General features: G+C 39.2%; 1 protein-coding gene across 1 annotated transcript in view; it reads left to right on the forward strand.

Moving 5' to 3' along the window:
• The window catches only part of LOC130844436 (rho GTPase-activating protein 20-like), a 28,765-nt gene continuing 10,659 nt past the window's right edge, over positions 1-18,106 (forward strand). The window contains exons 1-8 of the mRNA XM_057720683.1: positions 1-65; positions 1,022-1,189; positions 5,527-5,676; positions 8,093-8,134; positions 8,767-8,851; positions 12,615-12,692; positions 15,137-15,203; positions 17,735-17,935. Coding sequence (XP_057576666.1) covers positions 1-65; positions 1,022-1,189; positions 5,527-5,676; positions 8,093-8,134; positions 8,767-8,851; positions 12,615-12,692; positions 15,137-15,203; positions 17,735-17,935 — 856 coding nt within the window. The remainder of the gene's footprint in view (positions 66-1,021; positions 1,190-5,526; positions 5,677-8,092; positions 8,135-8,766; positions 8,852-12,614; positions 12,693-15,136; positions 15,204-17,734; positions 17,936-18,106) is intronic.

Below are 18,106 nucleotides of genomic sequence, written 5' to 3' on the forward strand. Positions count from 1 at the left end.
ATGTTCGCGTCAATCAGAAAGCACTTTGAGCTTTTTGGTGGTCAGTCAAGGTTTCGCCGCCTCAGGTAGTCTTTTAATATACTATTTTTGATCATCAAAACAGATGGTGGTCACAGGAAGTGTTTTGTTTTATTTCCTCAAAGGCATATGAACTAATTTTTAACTTCAGCACTGGTTTCATGAAGAGCTACTGGTGTTCATAGGATTCAGTGCTGCTGAACACAAGTGAGCAGCTTTACATTCCTGGGGTGGAGTGGGGAGTAGGAGACACTTTTTTGGCTCCACGGGGGAGAACTTTCTGTAGATCTATGAACATGTCTGTTCTATTTATCAAAGAGTATTTTCTGTTCAACTTAGTTGTTTTACCTATCATGACCTGAGAGTTATGTTAGAGCGTAGTCATAGCTCAACCAAATAATAGCTAAGCACTACCATACTTAGAAACTTTTTGATGTTTCCAGCATTATTTGCTGATCTTTGAGAATTTTCCCCCAAATTTGAATACTTAGATAAGATTGGGGTCAATCTTCCAGAATCCTCAGTTATCTACATTTTTATGTTCACGTGAAACTGAATTGTAATTACTTCTTTGCAAATCTCCATATCCTTTTATTTTATCTATATGAGGCCACAAATTGTCCTATTTTGGGTGGTTGTTGTTGGTGTGTTGGTGGTGGTGGTTTTTACCTTCTTGTCCTACTCTCTACCTTTGGCCTCTTGGTTCTCCTCTTCCTAACAGTTCCTGACCAGCTTTGCTGCTTTCTTCTTTTCCCCACCTTTAAGAGTCCACATGCCCCAGGGTTTTGTTCCTGAAACTCTTCTCTGTCCATATCAACTCCCTAGGTGACCTCATTTCTTTCAGTAACTTTCTATAACTTACTGACTCCTGAGTTTGAGCTATGAAGCCCTGTTTGGGAGATTGAGTCTAATTTTTAGAGGTGTGTCGAGCTTGACATTTAACATGAACTCCATCACACATCTGACCAGCGACTAGCTGTTCTATGGTGTTTGTGTTTTGCAGGAGAAGCCCTTCCGTTGAGGTGGACACCCACAGCCAAAATACTACATCCTCTGAGGGAGCCAATCATACCCTGCTGATCCACAGCCCCGTAGAACTCAAAAGAGGCTGGAGGAGGCAGAAGCAGCACCTCTTCTTATACAGCGATGTGTTGCTTATATCTAATACCAAGTGCGTATACATGGCATGCTCTCCCGAGGATCATAAAATTGCACATTCGCTAACCCTTATTGTAGGAAAATATGACAGCGTCTCTCTTGCCTGGGGCTTGCAGACAGATGATAAAAATAAGAGGGGGAAATTACAGATTGTGATGAGTGCTTCTGATACAAGGGAGATAGGGTACCGTGTAGAAGATGGGACCATCTTAGAGAGGGGCTGTGCAGGAGAACCTCTCAAGGCAGCAGCCTCTAAACTGGACCTGCGGGGTGAGCAGCAGCCACCATCCCCAGCCAAGGTGCATGAGTCTCCTAGGCGTCTAGGCCCAAGTGGGTGCGGCTCAGTCCCCTGGAGGGAGGAGTTCAGGGGAGGCCAGTGTGACTGGAGCCTGAAGCAGGGGGCGTGACATTAGATGTGATATGGTAGTCAGGTCACAGAGGGTCTCCACAGGCCTGGAAGGGGTTGAAATACTATCCTGAAGGGTGTTTAACTAGGATAGGAGCCATATCTAGTTTATATTTTTAGCAGAATTTTCTAACTATTGGAAGATGATGGACTTTTGGGTAAGCAAGAGTGGAAGCAGGGAGACTAGTTAGAGGAGGCAACAGTCCTGATGAACAGGAACAAAGGCTCCATCGTGGGGTTGACAGTGACAATGAAAGATGAGGCCAGACAGATCTGGAATACATGTTGGAGACAGAACCAACTGGGTGCACTTTGCTCTCAACCCTGAATACAAATGCAACGAATACCATAGACTTGGTGGCTTAAACAACAGAAACTTATTTTCTGATAGTTCTGGAGGCTGGAGGTCCAAGATCAGGCACCAGCGTAGGGAAGTTCTAATGAGAGCTCTCTTCCTGGCTTGCAGATGGCTGTCCTCTCACTGTATGTTCACATGGCATTTCCTCAGTGCATGGATGCGGGGAGAGTGGAAGAAAGCTCTCTCCCTCCTCTAACAAGCCCACCAACCCTACTGGATTAGAATCTTAGCCTTATGACCTCATAAGCCTTAATTACACCCTAAAAGCTCCATCTCCAAATATAGTCTTGTTGGCAGTGAGGGCGTCAGGGTGTGAAGGTGTTGGCAGGGAGCGGGGGGAACACAATTCTTCCATTGCAATAACTAGCAGGACTGAGTGCCGCCAACCTTGCACAAATTTTCTCCACAATTTTTAGAAAACTACCTACAAGATCATTCCCATAATACATTTAGGTATAGTCATGATCATTATTAATATGAAAGAAAAATTGTTTTTTTTTTATTCCAGAAAGAAACAACAAAAAAGAAATAGCCTTCTGTGATAACAAACGTACTTCTTCCCTGTCGTGCCTCATCTTTTTAGATGGAGGACCGTGTTATGCCCTGAATCAGTCTGTTCCAATTAATAATCTGAGTTTAGCACCCAGTTTTTCCACTTGCCATAACAAGGGGTGGAGGGAATGAATGAAGTTTCCTTTTACCTCAGCTCACCTTCAGACTTCAGGTGAAAACTCACTCATCTTTAGACTGATGCTACAGAAATCAACACAAATGGAATAAACAGCTGATTGCTACCTATGTAGTTGGTCAGAATAAGTAAAATTTAGCTTGTATGTAATAATAAGGGGGATTAAAATGTTTGTTTCTTCACAAAGAAATTATATTTCTCCAGTTGTGTGGGATGTTAATATTCAGTGAAAATTGTTTTGAGGTTTTTGTCCTTTCTTTTTCATACTACATACACTAGAAAATTCTGTTCTCAAGAATTAAACTCAGATGAAACCTTCAATATCACTTTTGATATTCATTAGAATGCTTAATAAGTTATTTTTCAAATAAAATTATTACCTCTGTTGTTTAGAACAGGATTTGCTTTGTAAATACTAAGATATTAATACTAGTAGAGGTCCATGAAGAATTTACAAATGGGAAGGGACTGTACGTAGCTCACACCGTCTTTAGACATCACTATCCTCATGTTTAGTTATTGAAGAATACAGAAACAATGAAAAATGAATTTTATTTAGGTCAAAAGATGACGATTACTATTAATTTACCAGTGAAATGACAGATACTTACAGAATACACCACAATCCCTTCTCCTAAGCATCTAAGGGGACACCCCTGTGTAAAGAGAAATCTCCCTAGACTCCTATAAATTCCACAAACCATTGGGGCTTACTCCCTGGTATAAAGGTTGAGGTAAAGGAAAGGAGAGGGGTATCCATAGTAAGGGACACACGATAGAAATGAAAACTGCAGCCCTCCTCTCCCTTCTTCTCGAGTTAGTTTACATTAGCTTTGTTCTTTCTGACTTCTACTGAGAAAATCTCACTGAGTTGTGACTGAGTGTGAAGAAACACAATGAGACCCTAGGAGAATCACTGTAGTATAAAGCTTTGTTGTGATACAGTTTAAACATTTCCAAGCTAGCATCTAGCTCTGTTGGTATAATATCATGAGATATATCATCTCACTCCACAAATAAAAGAACAATCCCATCAGAAAGCCTGGTGGCTCTGTGGGAAGAGGTGGGGCTGAGGACAGGCAAGAGGAGGAGGCTTCTTCAGGGATCTACAGGTCAACACCCATGGAGGCCAAGTGGTTACGAGCACAGGCTCATGAGTCAGGTTGTCTGAGTTCAAACCCTGTTTCTGTTGCTTTTGGCAATTCTCTTAACCTCTCTGTGAGTTTCCTCCTCTGTAAAATGGGGCTAAAAAAGACTGCCTGGTGTGGTTGTTTGACAATTAAAGGAAATAGTGTTGATAAAATATTTACAACAGTGCTTGGCATATGGTAAGTGCTCAATGTTATAGGAGAGTGGAAACCATGCTCTGGACTTTTGGATAACTCCTAGGTTTGGTTTCAAGGGAGTGGATAATTTTGGCACTTCATTTCACTAAGAAGAGAATTACTGAAATGACTTTTGCAAGGTCAGTGTATTGGGAAGTTTCTGCACAGTACTTTGGGTGTCAATACACATGGATATCTACATCAGAAAAAAAATCTATAAAATCCAGCAGATATGTGTCTATCTTCCCCATTGGCCATATATTTTTAGCTTCATAATGTCTTTAGAATTACTATGTAGAAAAAGAATTTTATCTGATAATTGTGTTTCATAGAAATCTTAAAATACACAGACATAGGGTAAAACTGTTGAAATTAAGTGTAGAAAAAAGCCACCTTGAATTATAAGGTATGTTTCCATATATATATATATATATATATATATATATATTCATAGTGCTCACTGAATCTAGATTATCCTTCAAGTGGGCTTCCTGCAAAATTATTTTCATTTCATAAATCCCACTGAAGAGTTGTAGCTTTAACTGTTCCATGAATCAGTAGAGTCACAGGGATTTCTGCACATGCGGTGTCTTTGATCCCATTCTACCTTTAGTGTTTCTACATGTGGTTCTGGCTAGTGGGGAGTTCCAGAGCAGTGTGCCCAAGTCCCCTAGGCATCTTTCATAGGACTTGTAAAGATCTAAATCCTAGGCCCACCTAAGTGTTAAATTTGTGAATTAACCAAAAGATATGGTAGTTTCCATATCAGAAGTCAAAAGAGAATCAGCAGAAACTGTCAGAAAGCAGTTTCACTGGTGACAATCACCTTCTGACTCCCCAGAGATAAATGGGAAGTATGTCTATCACTTACACATGAGACACCCTAGCCACTGGTCTGAGATTGACTGATTTTTAAGTTGGGGTTCAGCCTGTATGCTAACAGTTTTTCAGTTTTAGCTATAGTCAAAGAGAAAATTGTATGAACAAAATCTTAAGAAAGGAAACTTAAAATAACCTATACTAAAAAATGTTTTTAAAAATTAAGGTTGAAAATGTATTTTAAGTCTCTCTAATCCCAGCTTTTATTTTGCCTGTCTCTGCTAGGAAAAAGACTGTATAATTATTTTTACAAACCATGTACCATGTATCTTTGTTCAGCCCCTCAATACTTTTTGAAGTAGGCAAGACGTGAATGTATAATAAATTATAATTACAAAGATACATATATAATATATAGTGTCATAAATAACAAATATAAGAATGAGTTAATGGTTCTCTAAAAACAGCTCTAAAATATAAACGATGGTGCATACTCAACACTCAACATTCAGAAAATGCCTATTTCCTGCCATCGAGGAAGTGTTTTCAGGGCCTTCCTGGACCAGCCTCTGCTCAGCACACACTTTGAAAAGGTCTATCAAACTACTCGCTATGCTGTGCACACAGAGTAACAGAGATGAAGGAGACATGCTTTGCCCTGGAGCAGTGAGAACTAGCATCCTTAGCATGAACACAGCTTCTCCCATTACATTTAAGAAACAGACTAACAGAAGTGTTGTTTGGTTCTTTCCAGGTATAAAAAGAACTTTAAGGTAAAAAATGAAATACCACTGAGCACCATGTGGACTGCCAACTGTACAGACAAAGTTGGTGAAGCCAACATTGGTGCCAGGAAGTCCTTTGTCCTAGGCTGGCCCACGGTGAACTTTGTGGCCACCTTCAGGTAAGACCTACAGCTTGGTCCTGTATTTGTAAGGGTTAAAAAAGGAAAACACTGAAATCTGATCGTATATCACGCCAGTGACTCACCTTTTGACAGCCCATGACACCTGTATGCCTTGTACTTTCCCCAAAAACGGTTTTTATGTGCAAATACGTGCATATTGATCATAAATAGTGGGAACTACTGGAATAACTTCCTTTGGTTTTGACCAGCGGTTTTTCAATGGGCCATGTGAGCTTGGGAAGTTGCATCTTCATGTGTTCATGGTGTTCGTGTATCGGGAAGGAGGAGCATGAGAGCAAGACCCTAGGAACCCGCTCCAACTTCCTGCCCCCTAATCTCAAGGGAGTATCTGTGTCTTTAAATCACTAGAATATCTTTCTTGAGCAAGTACAATTACATTTGAAAAACTGACTTTATATTCCCAAATTAATTCCCTTAAAAACAGGATTTAATTAGACACATAACATTCATCATTTCATCAAATACTAGGTCGCCTACATTGCTGTGTACAGGTTATCTTATTTGGTGTCTGCAGAGGGGTGACAGTCTAAAACAAAGGTATGATTTCATGGAGTACAGGTCAGTTTTCCAAGACGCATCCTTAGGCTGGAGTGAGGATGGGGAATGTGGACATCCTAGGTCGACACTGCTGGGTTCCCAGGGGTCATGCAACACTTATGCCTGCCCTTCGGGAACAACCACACCTCAAGTCTCATTCTTATGCACACTGAGTGTTCATCACAGGCACTCAACACTCCTCTTTCTTGTCCCCCCCGCCCCACTCCACCAAAATCTCTGGCACCATCACAAAGACAGGACAACGAAAATGTTGCCAAGTTGTTAATTTATACTCTATTCTAGAATGCAGCTGTTGACTTCAGGAACGTTTTCAAAGCTTTTTGGGAAGAAATATGATTTGTGTCATTTTCTACATGTCTACTTTCCATGACTTACTTCTCGAAAGATTATCAGCTCCTATGGCTTAACATCTTTTCCATGTTGCAAGTGAAAGGAAGCAGTTTCAACTGGGAATATTCAAAGATTATGATAAGGGAGGGTCCAAGATTCTTGTTTTCTAGTGAGGGGGGAATGCGAAAGGCAGGTTCACACGTGTCATACTGGCTAAAAATCTGTGTAAGAACATATACGGCATGTATGACAATGCCTGGCACCTAGCGCTTTTGCCATTGGCTGTTTTGCTCTCCCGCAGACTGCCATGAGTAATTAGAAGCTGTGTCATGTACATATGTCGGTTGCGGAGATAAGTGGGCATTTCCACTTCCTGATTAAAACACGTCCTGAAATGGTGATGGAGGGGGCAGGAGCAGCGTTGAGGACAGGAAAATAAAATGTGGCAGCCCCTGGAGAACATATATATTCTGGGTATATACCCAAAGGAAATGAAAACACACATCCACACAAAAATTTATACACACATGCTCACAAGAAGCATTATCCACAATAGCCAAATAAACAAGCCTAAGTGTTTATCAGCTGATGAATGTATAAACAAAATGTGGTACAGGGCCTGAGGGTGGGGGGATGGGGAGTGACTGCTTAATGGACACTGGGTTTGCTTTTGGGTGACGAAAATGCTCCAGAACCAGATAGTGGTGAGGGTTGCACAATACTGTTAATGTACTGAAGGTCACTCATGGTCAATTTTATGTTATGTGAAATTTACTACAATAAATAAAAGCTAGTAAGTGATAAGTCCACACATGAATGAGACTTAAAACATTTTCAGCTTTGGATAGTAAATGCTGCACAAACTTTAGCAGACAAACTACTACTCTTTAATAACTTAGCAGTAGGTAGATTGATCTCGATCAGAGGATCACAGTACTGAAAAACGTGTTTTCTAGAAACTAATTTAATGTATTACAATCTGCTATACGCTATACACATAAAGGAATAAAATACTGTAGGGTTTTTTCCCTAAAAAGATACTCTTGTTTCTGGGACAAGACAGTTCCATCCAAATGCCAGTTCCTAAGTATGATGTAATCTGAATAATAATGTTCTTTATACCTGAATCGCACTTCCAGCTGCAAGAACACTCTGAGGTATAATTAACCCTTCTTCAGTTCTGAAAACTGAAGCTCAGAGTGGTTAAGCGACTTGCCCGTGATGACACAACTTGCATCACACAGCTGCAATCAAGTGTTTAGATTCCAAACCAATTTCTCTTAAGATCTACTTGCGATCGCTGTAATACTGCTTGAAAAAGAGCAGAGTCCATCCATCAAAAGCCCAGTTATGAGGAAGGTACAACTTACACATGCATACACATCAGTTAACAACTGGCTGCTGATATTTTTATCTGGAATGGCACTTGATATGTTAGTACAAGTCTTAATATGTTAGTGTAAGTATTTCATGTAATTTTTTCTCCCATTTTTTAATATTACAGTTCTTCCAAACTAAAGGAAAAATGGCACTCTTTCCTTCAAAGGTATTTTGTATACGTATCTTAAATCTTTAATCCATGATAGAAGAATACAAATCTCTTCAAGGCAGTGCCCCCAAACTTTTCTCCCTCTCTTTGGTAGGAATTGTTAGACTACCCTCTTGTGTAGATTTATCATGGCTCCTACTGCAAAATACTGTTCTCTCATTTACATGTATGTTCTGCTTATTTTTGAGGAAGTTCTGATTATCACTCTCATCTTTCCCTTTTCTCCATCCTGATGGCTGGAGCTACCATTATTCTCAAAACATATATTAAATTTCCATAAGTGCAGGTTACTGACTGTACTGAATGATTCTCAAAGCAACTGCTACTTCCTACCCTTGAACCCAGGAAGGCACTGGGCCTGCCAATCTAGGCAGGAAAGCTTTGAGGACTGGATCTGCTGCCCACATCTCACATGACAAAGGAGACCTTTTATTTTCTGGGTCATATCTTATTTTCCTGAAACATTTTTGCATATTTTCTTCCAACCCCTAATTTGATTTTGTTGAGTCTATCTATATGCTTTGAGAATAAAAAAGACTATTTAAAATGTTAGCAACACAGATTGATTTGAAAATAAGCTAATAGCTAATTCGTCTACTCTGTTTTGGGTTATTACTGAATTTTATTAGGTACATCAAGTTAGCCAAAGAGAAGGACCAGCCAAAAAGCATTCCCCTCAAAATCTTCACTGAGGACATCAAGAACTGTGCCTGTGTAAGTGTTTTTAAGATCAAACATGAAATTCCAAGTTCTTGGCTTAGCAAAATGAAACTGATAGAGATATACAGGAGAGAGCAAGAGAGAGAGAGAGAGATGGGATGGGTGGGAGGGAGGGAGAATGAAAGAGAGTGGAAAGAGAGAGGGAGTATTTAGAAAGTACTATGTGGGAACATGTATTTTCCTATAAAAATGTGTGTCTACACACACACACACACACACACACAAGGGTGAGTCAGAAATGATCTGCACTCTGGCTGTAGAATTTAACTTTCAGAAAAGACAAATACATCATTTTTCGATGTAATCCCCTCGCTTTTCAACACACTTTGTCCATCTGTCAACAAGCTTTCGTATTCCCTCATTAAAAATGTTCAAATGCACTGCTGTCTTCACTTCTTCATCAGAAGTGAATCTGGCTCCTTCTTGATGGCTAACACTTGTGTGACCTTCCTTGAACTCCTCTATCCATTCATACACACTTCGTCACAACAAAACACTTTCTCCATACTGCGCACAAAGTCTTCGATAAATATCAGCACCGGGTACACCCTCAGAGCACAAAAAACAAATCACTGCACGCTGCTCTTCTTTTGTGCAGATCACAAGTGGGGCATCCATTTTTGCTTGCACTGCAGTTACAAATGAACTGATGTAACACGTTCACACCTCCACACCAGTGACTGGGGAGACAGTAGCCTTGAACAGAAAGCGCTGATAAGACAGTACAGCCAACAGAAGTTTTAATATAACCGGAGTGCGGATAATTTTTGACTCTCCCTCATAAAAAGTGAATCCTAGGCAATATGAAGCAAGAGGAATCCACGATAGCTACACTGTTTAAGCATGGAAAGAATACTGACCGTTAAGTGTCCATAATATTTCTCTGGATTCTTCTAATAACGACTTTAGTGGTTCACTGTAATAAAGTAATTTTCATAAGCAGGTATTTCCTATTGAAATTAAACATTTTTTCTTCTAATTGTTGCTACTTACATACATTGTGGTTTGGATTGTTTCCACAGTTTTTTTTTTTTCCTGTGATGTTTTTATTTGGAATAATTGCAAACTTACAGAAAAGCTACAAAAATAAAAATAGTGCAAAGAATACTCCACATACCCTTGACCTAGATTCATCTATTTATGAACACTTTGTTCCATTTGCTTTATCATTTCTCCCTCCCTCTCTCTCTCTCTGTAGGTGTATGTGTTTAACTATTTTTGAGGGTCATACATACACCATGGCCCTTTATGCTTAAATACTGAGGTATCTCCTAAGAATGAGGATCTTCTCTCATATAACCACCACACAGTTATGACCTTTACTAAATTTAACATTGATGTAATACTTTAATCAACCATTCATGTTCCCATTTTGTCAGCTGACCTCAGTGCTGTCCCCTTTCCAGTACAGGATCAAGGGGATGGTGTTGCTTTTAGTCATGTCAAATGCAGAAGTCTTCTGAAAGGTCTTTCATTCTGAAGAATGTCAGGATTGAATTGAGCTGAAAGGGATGACACTCTGAAATTACCAGCATATTTCTACCTGATTTTCTTTACGCTGTTGGAGAAAAAAAAAAAAGTCACACCATTAGCCCCAGTTATCTGTATATAATTTAATTTCTGAACGTGTACTGTAGTAGCCAAAACATTTACAGTGACAAGATATTCTGGGTATTTTTTATGACATTCTGTTCTGCTCTAGTTTACAGTAGCTCTAGATCACACAAAATAGTATTTGCAGACAGAAGAAGAGGTAGTTTAAGACAGTTATTTCCTGGCCAACAGCAAAAGCCATGCAAATATTCTGATCTGTTTCTGAGCACCAGATAAATGCAATGGTTGAGGGAGATGAGACTAGAGAGTTCTCCTGTAGCAAAGCCCACTCTTTATCTCTGCCAGCTTTGATTTGTGGCAGCGGGTTACACTCAGAATTTTTCACAGAAAATCACCTTGAAATTTTAAAAAATCAACTTTATATATAATTTACACAAAATAAACATTTCTGATGTTTTTCATTCCTGAAGATCCAAGTTTCCCTCTGGTACTACCTCATTTCATCCTGAGGAAACTGTCCTTAGCTTTTCTTGTACAGATCTGGTGCTAACAGATTTTCTTGGTTTCTTTTATCTAAAAATGTCTTTACTTTGGGAGACTTCCCTGGCAGCCAAGTGGTTAAGACATTGCCTTCCAATGCAAGGGGTGCAGGTTCAATCCCTGGTCAGGGAGATAAGATCCCACGTGCCTCAGGGTCAAAAAAAAAAAACAAAAAACATAAGACAGAAGCAATATCATAATAAAGTCAATAAAGACTTTTTAAAAAGTCTATCTCACCTTAACTCTTGAAGGCTATTTTTGCTGGCTATAGAATTTTGTTTGCAAATGTTTTCCTTTCAGCACTTTAAAGATGTTCCATTGTCTTTTAGTCTCTGTGTTTTCTGATGAGTATTCTGTGCTCAAACATTAATCCCCTGTATGTGATTTGTCATTTTTCTTTGGCTGCTTTCAAGATTTTTTTCTTTATTTTTCGTTTTTAGCAGCGTGGCGATGAAGTTTCAAAGCATGGTCTTTTTTGAATCTGCCTGTTTAGCATTTTCTGAACTTCTTGAATTTGTAAATTTATGTCTTTCACCAAGTTTGCAAAATTTTAATCATTATTACCTCATATTAATTTTCTATAAATTGTCTTCCTATTTTTTTGGAGCAGTTTCTTAATGTGATGTGTGGTAGAGCTATTATAAATACCCTATTCACTGGCAGAGTTTGGAATGGAACTGGAATCTTTAAAATTTTCAATCTCATTTCCTAGATTCATTGATTTTATTTAATTGACTCAACAGATTTCTTTTTTTAATTAATTAATTAATTTATTTATTTTTGGCTGCATTGGGTCTTTGTTGCTGTGCACGAGGGCGTTCTCTAGTTGCAGCGAGAGGAGACTACTCTTCATTGCAGTGCGCAGGCTTCTCATTGCGGTGGCTTCTCTTGCTGCAGAGCACAGGCTCTAGGCGTGCAGGCTTCAGTAGCTGTGGCACATGGGTGGAGCAGTTGTCACTTTCGGGCTCGAGAGCGCAGCCTCAGTAGTTGTGGCACACAGGCTTGGTTGCTCCTCGGAATGAGGGATCTTCCCTGACCAGGGATCGAACCTGCATCCCCTGCATTGTCAGCTGGATTCTTAACCACTGTGCCACCAGGGAAGTCCTCAACAGATTTCAATCATGAAAATCTTAGTAACCATGATACCTGACACAGAGAAAGTACTCAATAAATAGTAGTTTTTTTAGAAATATATTTTACAGCCAGCTCTTATTCTAATTTTACTAATTTACTTTACTATGTAATTGCAAAGCAATAAAACCATACTATAAAAACACAACTCAGGAAGAGAGAAGAGGGTCCAGATCCTTCTTTTTAAACTATCCTTCCTCTATTATAGACACAGCCTTAAGGTGCTGAAGACCAGCCCATGTGCCCTCTCAGAATTCTGTCTTTCTCTTTCTTACTTAAGCTTCTATATTTTGTGTGCCACAAATCCTTTAAGAGAAATATCTGTTTTACTGAAATGCTTTCTCCTAGCTAGCTTCATGTTATATAAAGAAATGGAAATCAACTATAATTAGGGGTTTGTGTTCTACATGCGCTTTACATTGTCATTACCTGAAAACAAGCTTTGCCTTTAGAATATGGATAATAATTTGACAATAGTTATTTACTCACCTGTTTAAAACTTATTTATAGCAATTTTTCTTGCTTCTTGCAGTCTGTAACTATAACAGTAACAAATTCAGACACAGTGAATGATGTTATCAACATGTCACTTTCAAAGCTAGGAATAACTGTAAGTACCTGAAAGTTATTTTTAGTTAAAAACCAACTTTGATTTTTGAGATTCGTGTGTGTGTGTGTGTGTGTGTGTAATGTACCTACCATCATAAGACAGCTGATTATTACAGATATGTAAGTCATATTTTGTCCCCTAAATTTAGAAGTTGAAGGCAGCAAAGCTATATTATTAGCCTATGCATGTTATTCTTGTATTCTCATTTTAAATTTTGTGTGAGTTGAAAGTCACAGCATAATGAAATCGGGCTATAATTTTAGAGTGCTAATGAAAACATGTGCGTTTTATTGTCTATATTATATATATAGACAATAAAATATTATAAGATTCTAAACATCTCCTCCTCTCTAGGACTGTTCTTTCTGTATCTTCATTCCTGATTCCTCTAGTCCCATCCCTATTTATCCTGATTGCCACCTGAGGACTCAATCTCAGCATCAGAAATCCTAAATGATATGTTTTGTTGTAAATTTGACGTAAAGACCACTGGCTAGACACTACATCCCCTTGATGCAGGTCCTGAGAACTAGATGGCTAATGCCACCTGTGAACTGGTAAAGAAGATAAGTTCTGAGTAAGACCATGGATCTGGGGGCATCTGTGTACACATCACTTTCATCTTGTTTTGCTTTCAAGTGTCTGTTCCTTTTTTTTTTTTTTTTTGATATTTTGATTATTTTATTTGTTAAAGCTCTTTATTGGAATATAATTGCTTTACACTCTTGTACCAGTTTTTGAGGTACACCAAAGTCAACCAGCTGTATTTATACACATATCCCCATATTCCCTCCCTCCGGCGACTCCCTCTCCTTTATGTTTTGATAGGACTGTTATGGCTTGTAAGAATTTTTTGGTGAAAGAGATGGCTATGGGGATGAGGGTGCATAGGGGAAAAGAGAGGGAGAGGGACATTCAGATGGACAGAATTGAAAAAAGCACTTGTAAAGCACGGCTCCTTATATAAAATTTATATATACAAATATGAATATATATTTATATATATATATACATAAATGCGAAAATGTCTTGCTATTGTGAAATGACATAATTAAAATGTTTGTATTTAAGTTTTGTCTGACTCAGTGGTGTAATAAAGCCCCTTAAAAACTCAGGGCAGCCAGAATTTGATATAAGAAAGCGTTGATTCTGTAAAAATGGAATTTAATAATACATTATAAATAAAATTGAATTTATATGCACTGGGTGAAGTACCCCTCTGCATTGATTTCTAACCTATTTGATACGTATGTCCTGAATAAGAATTAAATCTTACAAGAGAGTGGTTTTAGGGATAAGGCTGGGGAGACTGATTAATGTTAGAGCTCATTTTATTTCATTTTTGTAATTTTCCTTTGCTTAAAGTGATCAATCTCACTAGACAAGAAAAAATTTCTATTTTAATGAAGAATTGGGGTTATTTGTTATTATATGTGTATGCCTGATTTAAGGGATTCCAACACAGTTTTTTCAATCTTTACCTTAAAAGAAAAGATTTTTTTATTAGCTTTCACTTCTTATTTGCAATACAATTTTGAGCAGGTTTAGCTCTGTGTGTGTGTGTGTGTGTGTGTGTGTGTGTGTGTGACTGCTTCCACTACCTGGGACCTTGCCTCCTTCATGGCAAGGCCATGGTTTTTAATCAGAAGTCAAGGGCAAGCATAGTACCTATCACCAACAACTCTATTTCAAACATTTTTTTTTTTTTATCCTCTCCTGGAGGACTCTTTAATTCAGCATTTTTTATAATTTAGGCTTGTTTCAAATGGGATATCCAATATTCCTAGGCAGTGATTGTTTTCTGCATCTGACACTCTCTAGGCTACAGTCCTTGTCCCTTCTCTCCCTTGAATGGCACTCATCTACATCAGAGCCAGTGGGCTGACTTGATTCTGCCATCTACTCAAAGCCTCTTGGGCATCTGTCTCCTTTTGCTCATGGTTGCTGAGCTTATGATGCCTTTCAAGTTGTACTTTGCTCAGGAATGGTCATGGCAGAGTGTGTGGCTCTCTGGACAACATGCTTGTCTGGGCTGGGATATTCGAAGCCAAAAGCCAACATTCTCCAAGGAATCTAGAGACAGCAGAAAGCAGGACTCCTGAGATTAGACTTCTCCTCCACAGCGAAGGGGCATTACTGCGATTTTTTTTATGCCATGGGCCGCCCACAAAGTGAGGGGCTAATTGCACTGTGGTACCATAGATCCCCACCCTTTACCAAAAAGGACAAGAATCTCAGAAGGTCCACTGGAGGCTGCGAAAGAGACAGGAGATGCTGAAATCAGCATTGTTAACTCAAAAATTGTAGCCACCCCCATGCACCACATAGCATTTATACTGGCCCAAATTCTTTCTCTTTGGAAGTATAAAAGTTGTAAGGAAATGGGTTCTTCAAGTACCTACTGGGAAGATTTGCTGTGACACACAGTTCTTTTTGTCTCCAAGGGCTCTGAGAAAGATTACCAGCTGTGGGCCAGTTCTGGTAAGAAAGAGGCCTCATACCCACTCATCGGTAAGTGTCAGGGAAAACCTAAGATGGGGTTGATTGGGTTCAAAACTGTAACTCTAAAGTCTCAAAGTAACAGCTGATCAGTCTTGAACTTAAATACCCTTAAAAATGAAAATCTCATGCAATATTTATTCATACATTTATTAACTAATTCCAAGCACTTACTCTATCCTGAGCACTAATAACATCTCTTCATTCAGCAACTTACGGTCTAGCTGGGGAGAGAAATGGGAATTTTTCTTCTTTACTTTTTTCACTTGACAAACAGACTTGTCTTGAAAACATTGATTTACCTCCCTACGTACTTACTTACTTAGGTATGAAAGCAACACAAACTGGAATTTCTTTTTCTCATACATTACTTTTCTTTTCTTAAGCTCTTTATTGGAATATAATTGCTTCACACTGTTGTGCCAGTTTTTGCTGTACAACAAAGTGAATCAGCTGTATTTATACATATATCCCCATATCCTCTCCCTCCTGCGACTCCTTCCCACCTTCCCTATACTTTTCATATTCCAGTCTTGAGGTCCTCTGATCCATTTCCTAACTACTAAGCAGTCTCTATTTTGTGAGACTCTTCTAAAATCCAGCCATGCCTCTGTACCTGAGTACATTTATTTAATAATCTGCTCTGTGCCCAAAACTTTTCTCAGCATCATAAAGAGAATGAGATAATCACACTCAGATTCTTCAAGTCTTCACTGACTAAACCACCTGTACTTTGCTGTTTCTCAAGCTGTTTACCAGCATTGCTCTTGAGGTTTTTGATACATAGATTCCATCTTTCCTACAATAGTTATTATATAATAGTTAGAAATAATAATAATATAATAATAGCTAAAAATAATCTAGCTTTTCTAAAGCTAGGAAAGACTTGCTTTTCTTAGATCAGCAAGTCTGTTCAGTGTGGTCAGTGAAAAAAGGAGGGAATAAAACAAAGGAAAGGACAAAACCTGTAGCAGAACTTGCAATACAGTAACGGTGACAATGATTTCTGCTAGAAATCTTAGAGCATTCCCTCTTTTTTCTTTTTTTGATCTGTTCAATAATCCTGTGAGGCTTTTACTCTTTCAAGTGACCTGAAGAACGTTTTCAAGTGATCTAGAAAATCTAATCAACTGAGCTTTTTCTATGATATGTATATTCCCAGTCTCAGAAATACATGGAGTCACCAAGCACCAAGCTGAGGACAAACTCCCCTCACCTATTTCATGTGTTTTTCTTTTTTAATGTTGACATTTTTGTAAAAGTCCACCAGCAATAAGGTGAAAAAAATCGAATACTTAAATATATTTATTTTAATGAAATGCATTCATTTAAACAAAACCATGTAAATGACAATCTTTAGGCTTAGAACAGCTTCACACACCGTGACTGGCTCTAAGGACTCCTAAGAGCCTGACCTTCATGATGCTACCTCAGCAGTCACCCTGAATGCATTTCCTAACCTGCTCTCAACTCACAGTTACGGATTAGCTCCTGGTTATCCTGGTGATTTGGTTGCATTTTATTGCTGTCATGGAAGCTTCTTTTGCTTTAAAGGATGGAAGTCACTGTGATTCTTGCTCTGACCAGAACGCTGACATTGCACTTATGTTAGATGAAAAGCAAAAGCAAGAGCTCCCCAAGTTACATTCAATAATAAATCAGAAACAAAAGAAAAGGAACTTTCCTTCTATTCTTAAAAAATGAAATCCACGTCACAACACAGGGTCTTTGGGCATTCTATGGAGAGGAAGCAATGTAAAGCATGAAAGAGCAAAACAAATCACTTGGCAGGCAACTCCTGAGGATTTCTGGTGCGGTTTTCCACTCTGTAAACACTGGTTTGCACTGTGCTTCCGGGTTTCCACCACCGCGCAGCCTTGCCTCTGATCACTGCCTCGCAGGAACCCCCCCCACGGAGGGAAGGCAGCAATGGGAGGGAAACATAAAGGCAAACCACCCCGCTGCTCTGGAATAGCTCTGGCTGTTGAACTGACAAGAGGAAATGAAAAATCTGTGTGTTAAACTGACATGTGTGAGAGAACAGTGATCATAGCAATTCTTAACGTATATAGTCCAATCATTTTAAAAATATTAAGCACCAATGTTTATTCATATATTTACTTTGCTCCTTATCAGTCTATGTGAGGGTGAGCATTTCAAAGGAAAAACGTAAGGCTTGCCTGAGATGTACAATCTAGTGAGTGTCAAGGCAGAAACTAGAAGGCCTTCAATATTCTCAGATGGAAAACACAACAAAAGTCAACATTGTGCAATGCAGGGATGGATATATACATTCCAAACCAAGCAAGGTGTCTCAAAACATTCTTCTCTTTACTATTTAAACTCATTTGCTTGGGCACCTGCTTTTTGCAGGGTGTCCCCCATGACAGTGCACATCCTACTCAGAAAGTACAGCCTTCTCTACCCAGAAGCCCCAGAAGAACAGCAGCCACACCAGTGTGGGGCACTTGCTCACGGTAAGGTAGGTCTGACTGTACCCATCATATCAGCCTGAATCTATATGTAGATTTTTCTCCACATAGGGCATGAACATCCCTATGGAATTAAAATGAGCCATCTTCCAGCTACTGTGCTCCTGCAGCGGGGATCGGAGGACTCCACCTCTCCTTCTGCCCTCCAGGAGGCCTTCCCACTGCAGCAGGAGTCCCAAGAGATCCAAGGCCGGTTTATCCTGAAACCCAAGCACACAGCCAGGAACCAAGCCAGGAATCAGCAGGGGAAAGGTGAGCCCCTTCCTTTCCTGTAAGTGTCTTCCCTTGGCTCTTGTCTCTCCTGCTGTAAACAAACTCATGACATACAGCCGATTCTCCATGTGGGGTTAAGGGAACCGTATAGGCAGGCCCCGATACCCACAGAATCAAGCTCAGAGAAACACCAAAGGTCTGAAATCAAGA

Source organism: Hippopotamus amphibius, chromosome 2 (genome assembly GCF_030028045.1).
Source record: "Hippopotamus amphibius kiboko isolate mHipAmp2 chromosome 2, mHipAmp2.hap2, whole genome shotgun sequence".
In the NCBI taxonomy this organism is placed as follows: Eukaryota; Metazoa; Chordata; class Mammalia; order Artiodactyla; family Hippopotamidae; genus Hippopotamus; species Hippopotamus amphibius.